The 18,417-nt window shown below is 41.4% G+C and overlaps 2 protein-coding genes across 2 annotated transcripts; both read right to left on the bottom strand.

Annotated features, from left to right (window-relative positions):
• Positions 1 to 497: 497 nt before the first annotated feature.
• On the bottom strand, positions 498 to 8,152 carry LOC310692512 (uncharacterized protein; the record flags this gene model as incomplete). The annotated part of the gene is made up of 2 exons (XM_083473457.1): positions 7,166 to 8,152; positions 498 to 1,447 (listed from the first exon to the last, which is right to left on the bottom strand). The coding sequence occupies exons 1-2, from the start codon at positions 8,085 to 8,087 to the stop codon at positions 498 to 500; spliced, it is 1,872 nt and encodes a 623-aa protein (XP_083329583.1). The 5' UTR covers positions 8,088 to 8,152.
• A 2,042-nt stretch (positions 8,153 to 10,194) lies between these two features.
• Positions 10,195 to 12,649, bottom strand: LOC310691114 (olfactory receptor 14C36-like). The gene has a single exon (XM_083470717.1). The coding sequence runs from the start codon at positions 12,638 to 12,640 to the stop codon at positions 11,954 to 11,956; it is 687 nt and encodes a 228-aa protein (XP_083326843.1). The 5' UTR covers positions 12,641 to 12,649; the 3' UTR covers positions 10,195 to 11,953.
• Positions 12,650 to 18,417: the final 5,768 nt, after the last annotated feature.

The raw sequence follows: 18,417 nt of genomic DNA, 5'->3' as shown, positions 1-18,417 counted from the left end.
CACGTAGGGTTGCCACACTTACTATAATAGGTGGGATGTGCTGGAATCAGGGTGCCTTGTATGGATGTTAAAGGCAGAAATTCATCATCTACATCTGTAGCAAGGGATTGGGAAAGTGGCTAACCTGTAGAATTCTTGCCTGGAGATTTTATACAATTGTGATTGCGGCAGGAAAGCAAAGTGCCTTAAACAGATATGTTCAGTCAGCAATTCATCATGGCTATACGAAGCATGTGACTGAGGAAGCTGCTGCACCTGTGGATTTTTTTTTTCTGGATACATGTTTCCTCCCCCATCCCCAAAGCCAGGACAAAGCATGGATGCATGGTACCAAGTTTGTAAGCAAGCATAATAGGCTACCCTTGAGAAAGTGTTCCCTGTTTAAGGGGTGTGAACAATAAAGTGCCTTAACCACCCATTTCCTTGATATTTTAAGCAGCTGTAGAAATGACATACACCTCAAATCACATGTGGTGGTGGCAGCAGTAGTTTTTAAACTATGGAACTGATTTATTGTTTGGAAGTGTCTGGTAAAACAGCTTCCACAGGGCAGTTTTGACATCCTTATTCCTCATGCTGTAAATCAACGGATTCATCATTGGAGGAACCACTGAGTATATCACAGCAAGCACTTCATCCAGATTATATGAAGGGCTGGAGGTTGGCATGACATAGGAGAAGATACCTGTACTAAGTAAGAGAGAGACAACAGTGAGGTGAGGAATGCAAGTAGAGAAGGCTTTCTGCCTGCTTGCCTTGGAGGACATTCTCAGCACTGCTGTAAAGATCTGCACGTAGGATGTGACAATGAGCACAAAGCAGCCAAGACCTAAGGCTGAACTAAAGAGAAGGGCCCACATTTCACTGAAGTATGGATCAGAGCAGGATATCTTCATCAGGTGTGGGATTTCACAGAAGAACTGAGTGATGATGTTGGAGCAGAAGGGCAGTGAAAAAATGGTACCTGTGTGCAAAGCAGCATTAAGGAAGCCTGCTGCCCATGCCCCACCTGCCAGCTGAACACACCTTCCCCACTTCATCACAGAGGTATAGTGCAGTGGGTGACAGATGGCCACATACCGGTCATAGGCCATGACAGCGAGGAGGAAAATATCTGATGACATGAAGAAGAGGAACAATAGCATTTGTGCAACACATTCAGAATAAGAAATATGTGTTGTGTTCATCAGGGCATTAGCTATTGATCTGGGAATGGTGACGGTTGTGGATCCAAGGTCAACAACTGATAAGTTGACAAGGAAGAAATACATTGGGGTCTGAAGGTGGGTAGTTCTAGCTACCAGAATGATGATGAGGAAGTTTCCAATGAGAATTGCCATGTACATTGCTGTGAAGACTGCAAGGTGTAAGATCTGGAGTTCCCTTTGCTCTGAAAATCCCAGAAGCAGGAAATCTCTTATGATGGTTACATTAGACATGTCTTCTCAGTCTATTGGGGGAATAAGAGAGACCATTATAAATGTTGCTTGTGCAAGAATATGGTTCCATCCAGTATCTAGCAATGGCCAACTCAATACCTATTGGAAATCAAAAGCACCATAACATTCTACCACTCATGTTCTTCCACAACTGGTATTCAGAGACACATATCTTCCAACATTTTCCATTGAAAATAGTGACTTCTATTATTATTATTATTATTATTATTATTATTATTATTATTATTATTATTTTGTTATGTATACTCCGCGCCTCTGACTGCGGTGCCCCAACCACTCTGGGCAGCTTCCCACATATATAAAAACATAATAAACCAGTAAACATAAAAATGACTTCCCTTTACAGGACTGCCTTCAGATCTCTTCTAAAAGTTGTATAGTTCATTATCTCCATGATTTGGTGGGCACATAATTCCATACCCCACAACATTTCTCCAATGAAAATAGGGACATCCTAAGGAAAAGCAGGAGGGACGTGGGTGGCGCTGTGGGTTAAACCACAAAGCCTAGGACTTCTCCAGAAGCAGCTTAGTCATGCTGGCCACGTGACCCGGAAGCTTTACACCAGCTCCCTCGGCCAATAAAGCAAGATGAGCGCCGCAACCCCAGAGTCGGTCACGACTGGACCTAATGGTAAGGGGTCCCTTTCCCTTTACCTAAGGAAAAGCAGGACATTTCAGGATCAAATCAGAAACTGGGACAGCTTCTCTAAATCCAGGACTGTCGCTGGAAAATATGGGCACATGGAGGGTCTAGAGACATATTCTAACTTAGTGATATTTTTAGGGACAACTGTAAGGCAGAGGTTGCAGCATGCTCACCATTTGTGTAAAAAATAAATAAAAATCCCTAAACTGAACAGCACAGCTAAATAACAAACAGTTTGACCACCAATTTTCACATACAGCCTCTTCCTGAAATCTCCACTTTCTGTAGAGCAGTTTGAAAAACCTCACCACATCTACTCAGAATTAAGACAATAGGGCTTATTCCCTGCTAAGTGGGGTTATTTCCTGAAAGCTAGGAATGATTTGCTTTATATTCAGAAGCAGTATAGATCTGACTGTCAGAGTGAAACAAGAGGGAATATCCATGCCTTTCATAGTGTCTGTGTGCATTTCTCATCTGCATCAAGCTCGTTTGGGGCAGAGGAGAGACACTATGCTGAGCTGCAGCCATCACTGCTCTAACCCACCATCATTGTTCATATGCACCTGCAGTCTATCTCTCTTTCCTACTATCTGCCTCTGATTTAATGCTAATATATATATACTGCCTTAGATGAACCTTAGATGAACCACTGCCTTAGATGAACCAAAATTTCACAACATAATTGCACTCAAGTTTCACTGTAATCAACAGTCCTGTTTAACTGTGTTTTAAACCTTGTGATTTCAATAGACGTAAATGACTGGTTCTTGCTGTATCAGAACTCTCACCTATAGTCAATTGGCAAGTAACGTACCATAGAGAGCTGGACAGAAATAGCTCAGGATGCCTAACAAAGGAAAACATGCTTAGCAGAAGTATGTACAGTGGTGCCCCGCAAGACGAAATTAATTCGTTCCGCAATTTTTGTCGTCTAGCGAATTTTTCGTCTTGCAAAGCACGAAATCCCATAGGAATGCATTGAAAATCAATTAATGCGTTCCTATGGTCAAAAAAAGTCCAAACAAAGCCAAATTTGGTACAACAACAGTTTATTAACTGCTCTTTAAAGTCACACATACTGTAAAGAGCAGTTCAAAAATTTAAGAGAAAATAAATTAACTTTATAAACAAAACATGTCTTTGTTTTTAATCAAAGAAAAAAAAGTCGCGAGACGTTTTCGTCTTGCGAAGCAAGCCCATAGGGGAAATTCGTCTTGCGAGGCAAATCGCGAACAGAAAAACCTTTCGTCTAGCGAGTTTTTTGCCTTGCGAGGCATTCGTCTTGCGGGGCACCACTGTATTGCTATCCACAACTATCCCCACAATATTTACACAATACATGAGGCCATGCTGAGGCATGAAAGGAAATTGCATGGTAAATGTCACATGGAGCATGATGTCTGCTTGGCTGCCATTTGCAAACCCCACAAATAACATGCCTTCTGAGAACAGGCACTCACAAAGGAGTGAAAATACAATGTCAGCTAAATGCACTTATGTCAGAAGAAGATCAAAGTGCATGACAGGGGATCACTAAGGGATTAGATTCACACAATACATTGATGTATAGAGTGGATCTGGATTGATTAGAAGTGAAGGAGGTTTGAGGGGGGTCAGAAATAGACATGTACAGAAATGCAAAAGTAAAATTAAATACTGAGGCAAAGGAAACCATAGAGAAAGAAAGAGAGAGGTTTGATAACAGCTTTAAATCTGTCTTTCCCTACAAATATTTTCCAGCTGGATGCTGGAAATTCTCCCTGAATCTTAACTTGCCATATAACATGATATTTATCATTTTTTCCATCCATCCACTCCTTCAATCATCCTTTCATCTACCGTTCATCATTCAGGGCAGCAAACAGAATGTCCATATTTACTTCATGTACTTACATTAAATTCCTATTTCTTTGACGTTTGAAGGAAGCAACCTGTCATTGTTCAAGCATAAGCTGTGTGCCTTGCTAGGTACAAGCAAAACTAGTAGTGCTAAGGAGTGTGAGCAAAGGGATAAGAAGTGTAAGAATAGTTCCTAGGGATTAACTACCTGAAGGTTCTGTGCAACTCTGCAGCAAAGCCCTAGAGACAAAACAGTGTCACTCTTACATGCTCTCCTTTGAAGCATTTTTCATCATACAAGGCCCTTATTCTTGCATTGTGCTGAAGGAGCAGAACCACTGTATAACGGTGCCCCCAGCTCCCAGCTCCCCTAGATGGTCCAGAAGGATGTTATGATTAATGGTATCAAAGGCTGCTGAGAGAGACATGCAGAATTAGGAAACAGCTTTCGCCTTTGTCCCTAGGCTGCCAGAGATTATCAACCAGTGCGACCAAGGCAGTTTCAGTCCACTGATGAGGCCTGAATCCCGATTGGAATGGATCCAAATGGTCGGCATCCTCCAGGCATGCCTGGAGTTGTTCAGCAACCACCTGCTTAATCACCTTGCCCAAGAATGGAAGATATGAGACTGGGCGATAGTTGGCCATATTGGCCAGGTCCAAAGATGTTTTTTAAAGAAGTGGTTTAATGACCGCCTCTTTCAGCGGGTCTGGGAAGTCTCCCTCACAGAGGAGAGGCAAGCATTCCCCACCCCATGGAGCCTATCACCCAGCCCTTCCTGGCTCGCTTTTAAGAGCCAGGATGGGCAAGGATCAAGGAGACAGGTGGTCAGCTTCACTCATCCAAGCAGCCTGTCCACATTCTTGGAGGCAACAGACTGGAATTGATCCCATGCAACTTGACTAGACAAAACTCTAGGACTCTTCCACCCTGGCCCTGTTCCCATGGTGGGGTGTACCTCTTTCCAAATCTAAGTGACTTTATTTGCAAAAATCATTGCAAAATCATTGCAGGAGATCTTGGGGTCCTTACCAGGCCCCGGTGGCAAAGATGGTTGTGAACCTCCTGAAAGAGTCTCCTGCTGCTGTTTTCTGCAGATACAATAGTGAAGAAGATCCTCTTCGCCGTTGCTATCGCCACTTGGTAGGCTTAACGTTGAGCTCTAACCTGTGTCCGGTCAGATTCAGAATGAGTTTTCTGCCACCGGCGCTCTAGCCGTCTCAGCAATTGTTTCATTGCCCTCAGCTCTGGGGAAAACCATGGAGCTGTCTGGGCTCCATGCAGCAGAGAGGGCGCTTCAGAGCCAGACAGTCGATAGCCCTGGTTAACTCCACATTCCAGCGGGCCACCAGGGAATCAGCTGAAAGGCTATTAACATGGGATAAAACATCTCCTACCACTCTCTGGAAAGCATTTGGATCCATTAAGTGGCAGAGGCAGACCATCTGAATCGGGCCCACCTCCCTGCAGAGGGGAAGGGTCATGGAGAAGTCCAGGTGCACCAGGAAGTGATCCAACCATGACACTTCTTTTGTTTTGCTTTTATTTAGTGTCAGATCACCCACATCCATAGAGGTGAACACCAGGTCTAAGGCATGTCTGTGACTGAGTTGGGCCAAACATATCCAGGGACAGCCCCTTGGAGGCCATGCTTTCCACGTAGTCCCGAGGTACCCCTTGTAAGGTCATGTTGGCATGGATGTTGAAATCCCCTAGGACAACCAAACTAGGTGACTCCAGGAGAACATCCGCCACAACCTGAAGCAGCTCGGGCAAGGAATCCTTGGTGCAGTGGGGAGCTTGGTACACCAAAAGGAATCCTGTACTGCCCCTATTGCCCAACTTCCAGAACATGCACTCAGAAAACTGGGTCTTCCCAATAGGATGTCTGGTGCAAACTAATGACTTCCTAAAAATCACAGCAACCCCACCCCCACCCCGTCCATATGATCTGGGTTTCTGTGTGTAATAGAAACTTGGTTGACAAGCAGTGGCAAGAACAGGCCCATCTGCTTCATTCAACCAAGTCTCTGTTACACATGCCAGGTCAAGTCCTCCATCCCCAATCAAGTCATTGATTCTGGTATCTTTCCGGTCAAGCCCAGACCTGGAGGCAGGGATAATCTTCAAACAATGACTAAACCCGCCTCCTCGGTAATGACATGGTCTGGTCTTAGCATAGCTCCTCCTCCTAACCATGATCACTGAGATCGGGTGTCCCAGTGCATCCCCCCGTGGAACCTGCCCCAGCCATTCTGTTGGCTGGGGCCCACTCCCAGGCAGCCCTGACCCTCTCCCCTTAAAAGCAAAACACGAACTATACTGAAGAAGAAGAAGAAGAAGAAGAAGAAGAAGAAGAAGAAGAAGAAATAGAAACTAATAATAAGAAAAACAATTTACAATTACATTAAAACTAAACCTATTCCCAGTCCCACCCAAATGTCCATCCCACCCCCAACAAAGAAAAACACACACACAAAAACCCCATAATTTAAAATGCCACAGATAAAAATAAATTTAAAGGAGGAGCCCTCTCTGCTGAGCTACAGTCCTCTACAGCAGCTACAGTCCTTGTGAAGCCCATCCTTTTGTTGTTGTTGTTGATGATGATGATAATGATGATGTCACCATAAATTTGTTCTTCTGTGAACTTTCTGAAAACAATTTGAAAACTATATAACTAGGTAGAGCAACAAGGATACCTACCCCAGGGGCAGCATAGACTCAAAGGTTATGTATTATATTTCCATTTTTTAAAATAATATTGAAATTCCCCCCCACACACAAAAATCAGAAAACAATAACAAGTGGCTTTTGCATGGAAGTGTTGTCCCAGGAACAAATGCTTGTCCAATATGGAAATATTTATTCCACTTTAAGTGATTAAGGGGGGGAGCTACACTGAAGCAGAGTTAGGGTTGTGTTCAGTTCAGTTTTATTTGGAGTAGCGCATTAAAATCAATCACCCCAATTTATGTTTATTACTTTTAAGGTGTCACTTCTAAGTAGGACTTACCGTGCATACAATACAAAAAATTTACGTTCCCTGTGATATTAATAACTCACAATTTGAATTCGATATATTATGCAATGCTAAAATGCAATACAGTGAAAATAAAGTGGGAAATGATATAAGTTTTATGTTAAATTATTCCATAATTTAACATGAGTAAGCAGCAGGGTTATCAGTGAAAAGGAAGCATGGTGTTCTTGCTTGAAATCTTCCAGTAAAACAGCTTCCCCAGGGCAGCTTTGACATCCTTATTCCTCATGCTGTAGATTACTGGGTTCATCATTGGAGGAACCACAGAATATATCACAGCAAGCATCTGGTCCAGCTTGTATGACGAGATGGAGGCTGGCATGAGATAAGTAAAAAGAATGGTGCCAACTAAGACAGAGAGAACAATGAGGTGGGGAATGCAAGTGGAGAAGGCTTTTTGCCTGTTTGCCATGGACTGCATGCTCAACACTGTGCTGAAGATCTGCACATAGGTCAAGACGATGAACACAAAGCAGCCAATACCTAATGCGCAACTGAAGAGCAGTGTCCAAATTTCATTGAGGTATGAATCAGCGCATGAGATCTTCATTAGGTGTGGGATTTCACAAAAGAACTGATTGATAACGTTGGAACAGAAGGGCAGTGAAAAAATTGTGCCAGTATGCACAGCAGCATTAAGCAAACCTGCCATCCACGATCCGCCTGCCAGTTGGATGCATCTTCCCCACTTCATCACAGACGCATAATGCAGTGGGTGGCAGATGGCCACATATCGGTCATAGGCCATGACCGTGAGGAGGAACACATCCGATGACAGGAAAAAAACAAAGGAAAGCATTTGTGTCACGCATTCAGAATATGAAATCAGTGTTGAGTTCATGAGCGCATTGGCCATTGATTTGGGAATAATGACAGAGGTGGAGCCAAGTTCTCCTATCGATAAATTGACAAGGAAGAAATACATTGGGGTCTGAAGGTTGCTGTTGAGGGCTACTAGAATTATGAGAATCAGATTTCCTGTAAGTATAACCAGATACATTGCTAAGAAGATTGCAAACTGCAAAAGTTGAAACTCTCGTTGGTTAGAAAATCCCAGAAGCAGGAAATCATTGATTATTGTTATATTAGACATTACTTCTCCCTCATGCTCAAGAGGTACAGTAACACAGATTACCAGTCATCAGAAGCCAGGAATTGAAACCTATAGAATGGGGGGGGGGGAAATACCATTAATCTTCATAGATATTAACTTATATTGTCTGAACATTCAATACAGCATTTCTTTAAAGTGTGTTCTCACTACAAAATAGCAACATCAGAATAGTCAGGTATACTCCTAAGAAGATCACAAAGTGCAAAATTTGCCATTCTTGGTCCCTCAAAATTTCCAGTAGTAGAAAATTGTTAATGTTCATTCTAAAGTCTTATTTTTTCATTAATGTTAGAATTATATTTACTGCCATGTATGATATTTTTTATTACTTTATTGTTAAATGAATGATATCACAATTTCAGTTTTCCTAGTGTAGCTTTTTACTGGATCCAAACACATTTTGCGTCAACAGAAAGGCACATCCACTAATAAGTCCCCAACCACCTGCAGCCAACTTGAGTCTCTTCACATTGCATTTCTAAGGGTCCTTCAGTACAGAGAGTTCAGTGGTTTGCAGTGAGGAAAGCAACCTAGGAAAGTCCTACTGTACAGGCACAGATCTCCTCACACTTCCCTGGTTTCAGACTTTAGTCTTTGAAACAATATTCAGACATTAGGTTGATAGAATGCCTGTTGTGTTTTGGTGCTCAGAAAATACCCTGAAGCTAAACTGGTTTCGCTATGAACACTACCTGGAAGGCAGAGTGTCACTGAACCATATGTTGGCCACCCTGAGATCTTTTCAAAGGCAAAAGGTTCATAAATAAATAAAATAGCAAAGGCATGGGGCCCATGTTGTGAGGAGCCCCTTCCACAAAGTGGCTTCTCAAGGGTCACAGAAAAGGAGAATGGAAGGAGTTGAAACACTTCTTCTGGAAACCTATTCATTTTATTTCTCGAGGATCCAAGTCAATACGATTCTTGTGAGTTTACTTTACCATATTGTCCTAAGCTGCAAGTGATTCCTCAAACTCCTGACTCACTAGCTATTATCTCCGTTCCCATTCTTGCCTCATCAGTCTAACATGCAATGTATCAGCTTCGGAAAGAAATAGCATAAATCTTATATTGTGTACAGGGTTTAAAAGAACAGTAGAAGAAGTTGTTCGGAGAGGGGGAGTATATCTGGTGAGGGACACATCATGCTCCTTTCTAGAGTAGTTTCTCCACCTTTGGTCCCCACCATGCACTCAGCTCTCACCTGTGGCTCCTAGAAGCTGTCTCCTCACATTTCATGCCAGTATGAGAGATCCATCACAGTCTCTTCTCTGTTGGATTCACAGCTCCTTTTGCTTCACAGGTGCATGTTAGAAGAAAAGGTTATTTAAAGAAGCACTGAGAGAGGCAGATGAATGTGATAGTGGAAGTATATTCGTTGCTAAAGATTAGCTCCCTCTTTCTCTTAATAGCATGGCACTAACAGCCCACAGCCACTGCCAAAAACACAGAAGCAAAAGACCAAAGTTTACAATCTAAGGCTCTCTCTCATCATGAATTGCTGATACTGTCTACTTTTCTCATACTGTCTTTCTCATGCTGCATGTACAGTGAGACCCAGGCAAGGATTCCACTTCTATTTCTTATCATACCCATATGGAATGGGGGCAGGGGAACTGCAGTGTTTAAGTAATTAAGGGAATTAATTCAACAGTGACATTGTTGCAGAGGCTGATGCAATGGCAGCTCCTAAGAATCCTTGCTAGGCATTGAGGAAATCCCTTCACCATTAGGGAAGCATTGATAGGCAAAACACCACCGTTAGTAGACAGGATCCCTCAAATTGTGGATAACCATATAATTGCAGCATGCATACACTACATGTCCAGCATATGGAAGAGTCCTACTTAAAAGCAGTTCCCACCCATCCTATATATCTCCCCACGGAGGTTGACACTTCATGCAAGCTTATGCCACAATAAATTTCTGAATGTTAAAAGTGCCAAGAGGTTTTTGTGGGTGTGTGGGCAGACGAGATGCTCCTTGACCATGAAAATTATACACCATTATACCGGTGTGGGACTTGATATTAATGGAAAAGATTCACTCACAAGTTTGAAAACCAAAGAAATAACACAAATCAGAAAAGTTTTTTAAAACATGTTTCTGCTTTATTTTCTATTCGACTTCAAAAGAACATGGCTATAGCCCACCAGTCATGAAAACATTTTGGAAAGTATTTGTATTTGAAAGAGAAATATTCATATCTGAAAAGCACTGGGACTGTTCTCAGTAGAAGGCTCTTTTTTTCCCTTTCTTGTGTTTATTATGTAAATGATAGATGAACCTCTTTAAAAAGACAATGAAAAACTCACACTAACTCTGCTTTGGTTCAACTTTAGGCACTGCAAGTGTCTACCAATGTTCTTTCTTCAGCAGAGCACTGTGATCTTTTTTTAAGCTATGGGGGCACATCATGACCTCACACAGGTGCACTACAATCCTGTTACAGATGCAGCCAAAGGCAGCTCTGAAACCCCCCAGACAAATCCAGCCAACTAGCCATATCTCATGTCATGCTATGTCATTCCCCACCATTGTCTAAGACCCAGAATAAAATGGAGGTTCCTCACACCCCTGGCTGGTGAGCAGAGTTCAGTTTCATAGGCCACAAATTGTGTGCAGAGCAGGTATGATATATGTATGTCATGCAGCCAGATTTCTAGCACACCAGAAGATAGAAGAGTATACAGCTGGTTTAAAAGCTATATTTTGATTATATAAAGGTATTACATTGTACTCTATATAGCATAAACTACACCAATAAAGATAAAAAGAGGTGCACTACAATCCTGTTGCAGATACAGCCAAAGGCAGCTCTGAAACCCCCAAGCAAGCAATGTTAGAGAATAGAAATATAAATCTGAAAGCAGAACACCAGTTGGGGAAAAAATCTGTTTCAACGGCACAGTCTTTTTCAATTCTGTCAAACAGGAGACTGTCCCCTCTGGGGCACCATAGCTTTGCGTCTAGCTCAATACTTCATTTTGCTACAAGGCTCTGTCTGGCATACTGCCCTGAATGGCAACCAACTTGTGTCCAGCCTGATGTTTTCTTTATTCACAAGAGACTGTTGTGTGTGCCACCCCATACTAATATTAGCTATGTGAAAAATAGTCTCCTGATTAGTGTCATTTGCATTAGTCCGAAGGTTTAAAATCCCCAGTTCATCCATGCAGACTATCTTTCTTCACCTCCTTCCCAGATGGCTTCAACTGTTCCTGTTTGTTTGTTTTTGCTTGCTTGCTTACTTGCTTGCAGTATGGACATTTTCAGGATAAACCTATTGACTGTCTGCCCAGACACTTACTATAGTAGCTGGTATTTGATGGAAGAAATGTGCCTTGTACGGATGTCTCAGACAGAAATTCATCATCTACATCTGTAGCAAGGGATTGGGAAACTGGCTAACCTGTAGAATTCTTGCCTGGAGATTCTCTACAAATTGTGATTGTGGCAGGGAAGCAGAGTGCCTTAAACAGATGTGTTCAGGCAAAAATTCATCATGGCTACATGAAGCATGTGACTGAGGAAGCTGCTGCACCTGTTGAATGCCTGCTCCACCATCCCAAAAGCCAGGGCAAAGTATGGATGCATGGAACCAAGTTTGCAAGCAAGCATAATAGACAACCCTTGACAAAGTATTCCCTGCTTAAATAGTGTGAACATTAAGGTACTTTAAATTTCCATTTCCTTGATATTTTAAGCAGGTGTAGAAATGGCAAACACCTCAAATCACATGTGGCAGTGGTGGTTTTTAAACTATGAAACTGATTTATTGTTTGGAAGTTTCTGGTAAAACAGCTTCCGCAGGGCAGTTTTGACATCCTTATTCCTCATGCTGTAAATTAACAGGTTATCATTGGAGGAAACACTGAGTATATCACAGCAAGCACTTCATCCAGATTATATGAAGGGCTGGAGGTTGGCATGACATAGGAGAAGATACCTGTACTAAGTAAGAGAGAGACAACAGTGAGGTGAGGAATGCAAGTAGAAAAGGCTTTCTGCCTGCTTGCCTTGGAGGACATTCTCAGCACTGCTGTAAAGATCTGCACGTAGGATGTGACAATGAGCACAAAGCAGCCAAGACCTAAGGCTGAACTAAAGAGAAGGGCCCACATTTCACTGAAGTATGGATCAGAGCAGGATATCTTCATCAGGTGTGGGATTTCACAGAAGAACTGAGTGATGATGTTGGAGCAGAAGGGCAGTGAAAAAATGGTACCTGTGTGCAAAGCAGCATTAAGGAAGCCTGCTGCCCATGCCCCACCTGCCAGCTGAATACACCTTCCCCACTTCATCACAGAGGTATAGTGCAGTGGGTGACAGATGGCCACATACCAGTCATAGGCCATGACAGTGAGGAGGAAAATATCTGATGACATGAAGAGGACGAACAAAAGCATTTGTACAGCACATTCAGAATAAGAAATACGTGTTGTGTTCATCAGGGCATTAGCTATTGATCTGGGAATGGTGACGGTTGTGGATCCAAGGTCAACAACTGATAAGTTGACAAGGAAGAAATACATTGGGGTCTGAAGGTGGGTAGTTCTAGCTACCAGAATGATGATGAGGAATGATGATGATGTGAATACTGCAAGGTGTAAGATCTGGAGTTCCCTTTGCTCTGAAAATCCCAGAAGCAGGAAATCTCTTTAAATGGTTACATTAGACATGTCTTTGCAATCTGTTGGGGGAATAAGAGAGCCTATTATAAAAATTTTACTATTGCAAGAAAATGTTTCCATCCAGTACTTAAAAGAACAGGCTTGTTGGAGCAGAACAAAGGCATATCTAGCAATGACCAACCCAATACCTATTGGAAGTCCACATGCAGGTCACAAGCACAATACCATTGTACCACTCAAGTTCTTCAGCAACTGGTATTCAGAGACACATATGTTCCATCATTTCTCTGATGAAAATAGTGACATCCTATTTAATAATAGTAATAATATTTATACTACGCCCAACTGACTGGGTTGCCCCAGCCACTCTGGACTGCTTCCCTCATATATAAAAACATATATAAAAATATAATAGAACAGTAAACATTTTTTTAAAAACTTCCCTATACAGGGCTTCCTTCAGATGTCTTCTAAAGGTTGTATAGTTCCTTATCTCCTTGATTGGTGGTCGCATAACTCCAAGCCCTCCAACATTTCTCCAATAAAAAAAGGGACGTCTTAAGGGAAATTGGGACATTCCAGGATCAAATTAGAAACTGGGACAGCTTCTGTAAATCCAGGACTATCTCTGGAAAATAGGGACACTTGGAAGGTCTGGAGACATATTCCAACTTAATGATATTTTTAGGGACAACTGTAACGTAGAGAGTGCAGCATGCTGACCGTTTGTGTAAAATAAAAATAAAAATAAAAATCCCTACACTTAACATCACAGCTACATAACAAACAGTTCGACCCTCAATTTTCACATATCCCTTCCTTCTGAAATCTCCACTTTGTGTAGAGCAGCCTGAAAACCCTTACCACATCTACTCAGAAGTATGTCAATAGGCCTTATTCCCTGGTAAGTTGCTCCATTAATCCCTCAAATGAGTATTTTCCTTAAAACTAGGAATGATTTGCTTTATATTCAGAAGCAGTATAGATCTGACTGCCAGAATGAAACAAGAAGAAATAGCCATGCCTTTCATAGTGTCTGTGTGCATTTCTCATCTGCATCAAGCTTGTTTGGGGCAGAGGAGAGACACTATGCTGAGCTGCAGGCATCACTGCTCTGACACACCATCACTGTTCATATGCACCCACTCTCTGTCTCTCTTTCCAACTACCTGCCTCTTATCTTAAGGATGATATATCTATATTTTCTATTAAACACTGGTTCTATCTAATATGTTGTTAAATCAATGAGATCAATGACAGGCTGCATATCAACATTAGTTGGACTCCACATGGGATATAAGGTTTACTCAAAGCAGACTCACTGAACTCAATTCACCTAATTTAGTCATCCCATTCATTTCAACAGGCCATCTTAGAGCAGGACTAATTTAGGCTTGCCATATTTCCAGAGGTAAAAATCTGAACACCTGATAGCCCATCCGCCGCCGCCAAAGCCAGTGTCACCCACACCAGAGCCAAAGCCCGGATTGCCTGCACCAGAGCCCCAGCTGGAACCATAGCTGCCTGAGCACAAAAAAACCCAAATCAAATACATTTTAAAGTGTAAGATTACCCCAGATGGGCATGTAAGACACCATAGCCAGGATCCAACTAAGGTTATTCAGTAAGCAAAGGTAGCCTTAGTGACCCATGAGAAAAATCCACATTATGGCAAAAACTAAGATGAACAAAAATTTCACAAAATAGTTGCATTCAAGTCTCACTGTAACCACAGTCCCATTTAGCTGTGAGTGTTTTAAACCTTGTGATTTCAATAGATTTAAATGACTGGTTTCTGCTGGATCAGAAATCTCACCAATAGTCGTTTGGCAAATATCGCACCATGGAGAGCTGGACAGAAACAGCTTAGGATGCCTAAGAAAGGAAAACATGCTTAGCAGAAGTATGTCTTGCTAACCATTACTATCCCCACAATATTTACACAATACATGAGGCCATGCTGAGGCATGAAAGGAAATTGCATGGTAGATGTCACATGGAGCATGATGTCTGTTTGGCTGCCGTTTGCAAACCCCACAAATAACATGCCTTCTGAGAACAGGTACTCACTAAGGGAAAAAGAGTAAAAATACAATGTCGGCTTAGTGCACTTAGGTCAGAAGAAGATCAAAGTGCATGATGGGGGGGGGGATAACAAAGGGATTAGATCCACACCCTACCTTTTTGTATAGTGTGGATCTGGTTTGATTTAGAAGTGAGGGAGTTTCTTTTGGGGAGGGGGAATCAGAAACAGACGCAAACAGAAATACAAAAATAAAATACTGGGGCAAAGGAAACCAGAGAATGAGGAGGGAGGGGGAGGGAGAGAGGGAGAGAGAGGGGGGGAGAGAGAGAGATTTGATAAGTTTAAAATGTTTTTCCTTACAAATATTTTCCAGCTGGATGCTGAAAATTCTCCCCTGAATCTTAAATTGCCATATAACATGGTATTTATCACTTTTTCCACCCACCCACTCCTTCAATTGTCCTTTCATCTACCATTCATCATTCAGGGAAGCAACCAAAATGTCCATATTTACTTCATGTACTTACATTAAATTCCTATTTCTTTGAGGTTTGAAGGAAGCAACCTGTCATTCTTCAAGCATAAGCTGTGTGCCCTGCTGGGTACAAGCAGAACTAGAAGTGCTAAGGGGATGTGAGCAAGGGGATATAAAGTGTAGGAATGGTTCCTAGGGATTAATCAACTGAAAGTTCTGTGCATCTCTGCAGCAAAGCCCCAGAGACAAAACAGTGTCACTCTTACATGCCCCTTTCAAAGTATTTTTTATCACACATGGTTCTTTCTTTTTTTAAAAAAAAGAATCATTTATGATTTTCAGGTTTATACATTTCAATAATTTTACAATCATTTTAACATTTCATTTTTTTATTTTTATATGAATATTTATTGAATGTTATAACAAATAATGATACAAATCTCATTCATCATGTTATATACAATTATTCTCCCTCCCCTCCTCTGGGCTTCCCTCAACTCCCCCTCTGCTGAATTATTTAATTTTATTTATTGTATTCTGCTTTTCCTGCACAAAAATAAAATCCCTTATCATTTCTCTAAAATATCTGTTACTCAAATGAAATTGTGAAGCTTTATTCAAATCCTGCCAGTGAATCTAGTCCATTCTTTTGTTTCTGCAAATAAACTGTGAGTGGTTCCCAGAGTTTTTGGAAGTCTTTTTGTCTTTCTCTCATAATTTGTCTGTTAGTTTAGCCAATTCTGCATAGTTCATCAGCTTTTCTTGCCATTGTTCCTTTGATGGTATTTCTTCCATCTTCCTATATTGTGCAATCAAGATTCTTGCCACTGTTGTAGCATACATAAATAATGTCCATTTTTCTTTTGGTAGCTCTTGATTTGAGATACCTAACAAAAAGGCGTCTGGATGTTTAACAAAATTCATTAACATTTCAAAACTTGACTTCCTTCCCCCTCTTTCTGCAGTTCCTTAATTTTTAAAAAATATCTTCTGCATATCCATATTAACTTAATTTGTTCATTTATTCATCTGCTACAAATATTTACTCTTACGAAACTCTAGGTTATTACAATAATCCTGCCAATGTTCTTATCTGTTTACAATTTTTCTGTAAATATTCAATAAACCATTTCCATTCTTTTATAAAATAATTTATTTCTTATTTTTCTGGTAAGTTTCACTATTTCTGCATATTCCATAAGTTTTTGTATCCATTCTTCCTTTGCTGGGACTTCTACCTCTTTCCATTTTTCGGCAAGTAAAATTATTGCCGCTGTAGTAGCATACATGAATCAGTTTCCATACAGTTTGGTTTGTTCTGTCCCTATACTTTTCATAAGGAAACTTCTGGTTTTTGTACAAACATTATTTTAAACATCCTTTTCAATTCATTATATATCATTTCCTAGTAAGCTTTAACCTTACTATAAGACCACCACATATGATAAAAAGAACCTTCTTTCTTTTTACATTTCCAACACTTATTTGATTTAGATTTATTCATTTTTGCCAATTTACTCAGTGTTAGATACAATCGAGATATCATTTTCTTATAATTTTCTCTTAGACCGTAACATGCTGTAAATTTTATGTCCATTTTCCACAATTGTTCCCATGCTTCCATGTCTGTATTATGACCAACATCTATTGCCCAATGTATCATTGAGGATTTTACTTGCTCATCCTTTGTCTCCCATTCCAATAATATTTTATACATTTTAGACAGCACTTTTACATTACAGTACATTCCAACAGGTCTCTCTCAGTTGTGATATTTGTTCCCCAAACCCTCGTATCCTTCTTAAATATTTCATTCAAATAATGATACTGTATCCATGTTGTTAATTTTTCTGATAATTCCGTAAATTCTTTTAAATTATTCTCTCCTCCCTCTTGTTTTAATAAATTTCTATAAGTTGGCCCCCTTCTATAATATTATTTTGCTTTACCACTATACAGTGAAGAAAAAAAGTATTTGATCCCCTGCTAACTTTGCCCTTTTGCACTCTGACGAAAAAATGACCAGTCCATAATTTTAACGGTAGGTTTATTGTAGCTGTGAGAGACAGAATAACAACAGGAAAAACCCCAGAAACCCAGAATTGTCCGACACTCATTGCACTCATTTAAGTTGCAACCAAAGAGACCCACATATCCAAAATACCAACATGCTTAAAGTGATTGATAATTTAAATGTGCAGGTAAATTTCCCAGCAAACAAAGCCAGAACAAAGCTGACAACAGAAATTTTATTTTATTCCAAAAGACAGCGGATAAATTATTTAAATAAATAAATAGCAATGAATCCTATATTACAAATGCATTTTAGAGTTGAACCATCTAGCTCAACTCTTTTGCTGGCCAAAGATAACAATGGTCTATTGCAGTGTTTCCCAACCTTTTTTGGGCAAAGGCACACTTGTTTCATGAAAAAAATCTTGAGGTACACCACCATGCCAGATGGGAAAAGGTCACTTTTTACTTATGTAAAAAAAAAAAAAAAAAATAGTAACAGCATAGAAGGTAATGGTTAGGCTAGCATCCCTCTTCCAAATATGCTAGGTTTTTATTTGCAGGGACTGTTCTACATGGGAAAGCATTCAGCACTGTCATTCTCCCATCTGCCATCTGAATTGGTACTATTCTGGGTCAACTTACTCTGCTGCATGTGTAGATGAAAATGGCACCAAGTGTGGGGGAGGGGGCAGAACAGGTTTCAGATACAGGATATTAAGCATACACGTACTTCAGATTGAACTGGTTGCTTGCTTTGCAAGTTTTCATTTCCCAAATGACTGCCTTGGCAAGCGCAATACCTACCAGGCTCAACGCCGGTCTCGCGCTGCCGCTTTCCGCGCTCTCAAGGACCCGGGAGGAGGAAGGCGTGAAGGGAATCCCGAAGGCGCGAAAACCTCGCGCATGCGCAGGCCTTCCGCCTGCGACAGCCCAGTAGGCCGGCCGAAGCGAGCGGCGATGGGATGTGGGAGGGAGCTCGCTCGCCGCCCCGCGTGTGCCTATGTGGGGCACGTTACAGCCCCGTGGCGTCAGCGCCACGCAGGCAGCCAGGCAGGCAGACGGCCAGAGCCCCGCGCTGGGCGGCCTCTCCTCGCCGCCGCCGCCCCGCCTCTCGCTGCCCGACTCACCCGCCTCCCTCCCACGGCACACCAGGCAACGTCT

This window comes from Podarcis liolepis (genome assembly GCF_965112155.1).
Source record: "Podarcis liolepis genome assembly, chromosome: 13".
Classification (NCBI taxonomy): domain Eukaryota; kingdom Metazoa; phylum Chordata; class Lepidosauria; order Squamata; family Lacertidae; genus Podarcis; species Podarcis liolepis.
This window is presented reverse-complemented; position numbering and strand designations above follow the sequence as displayed.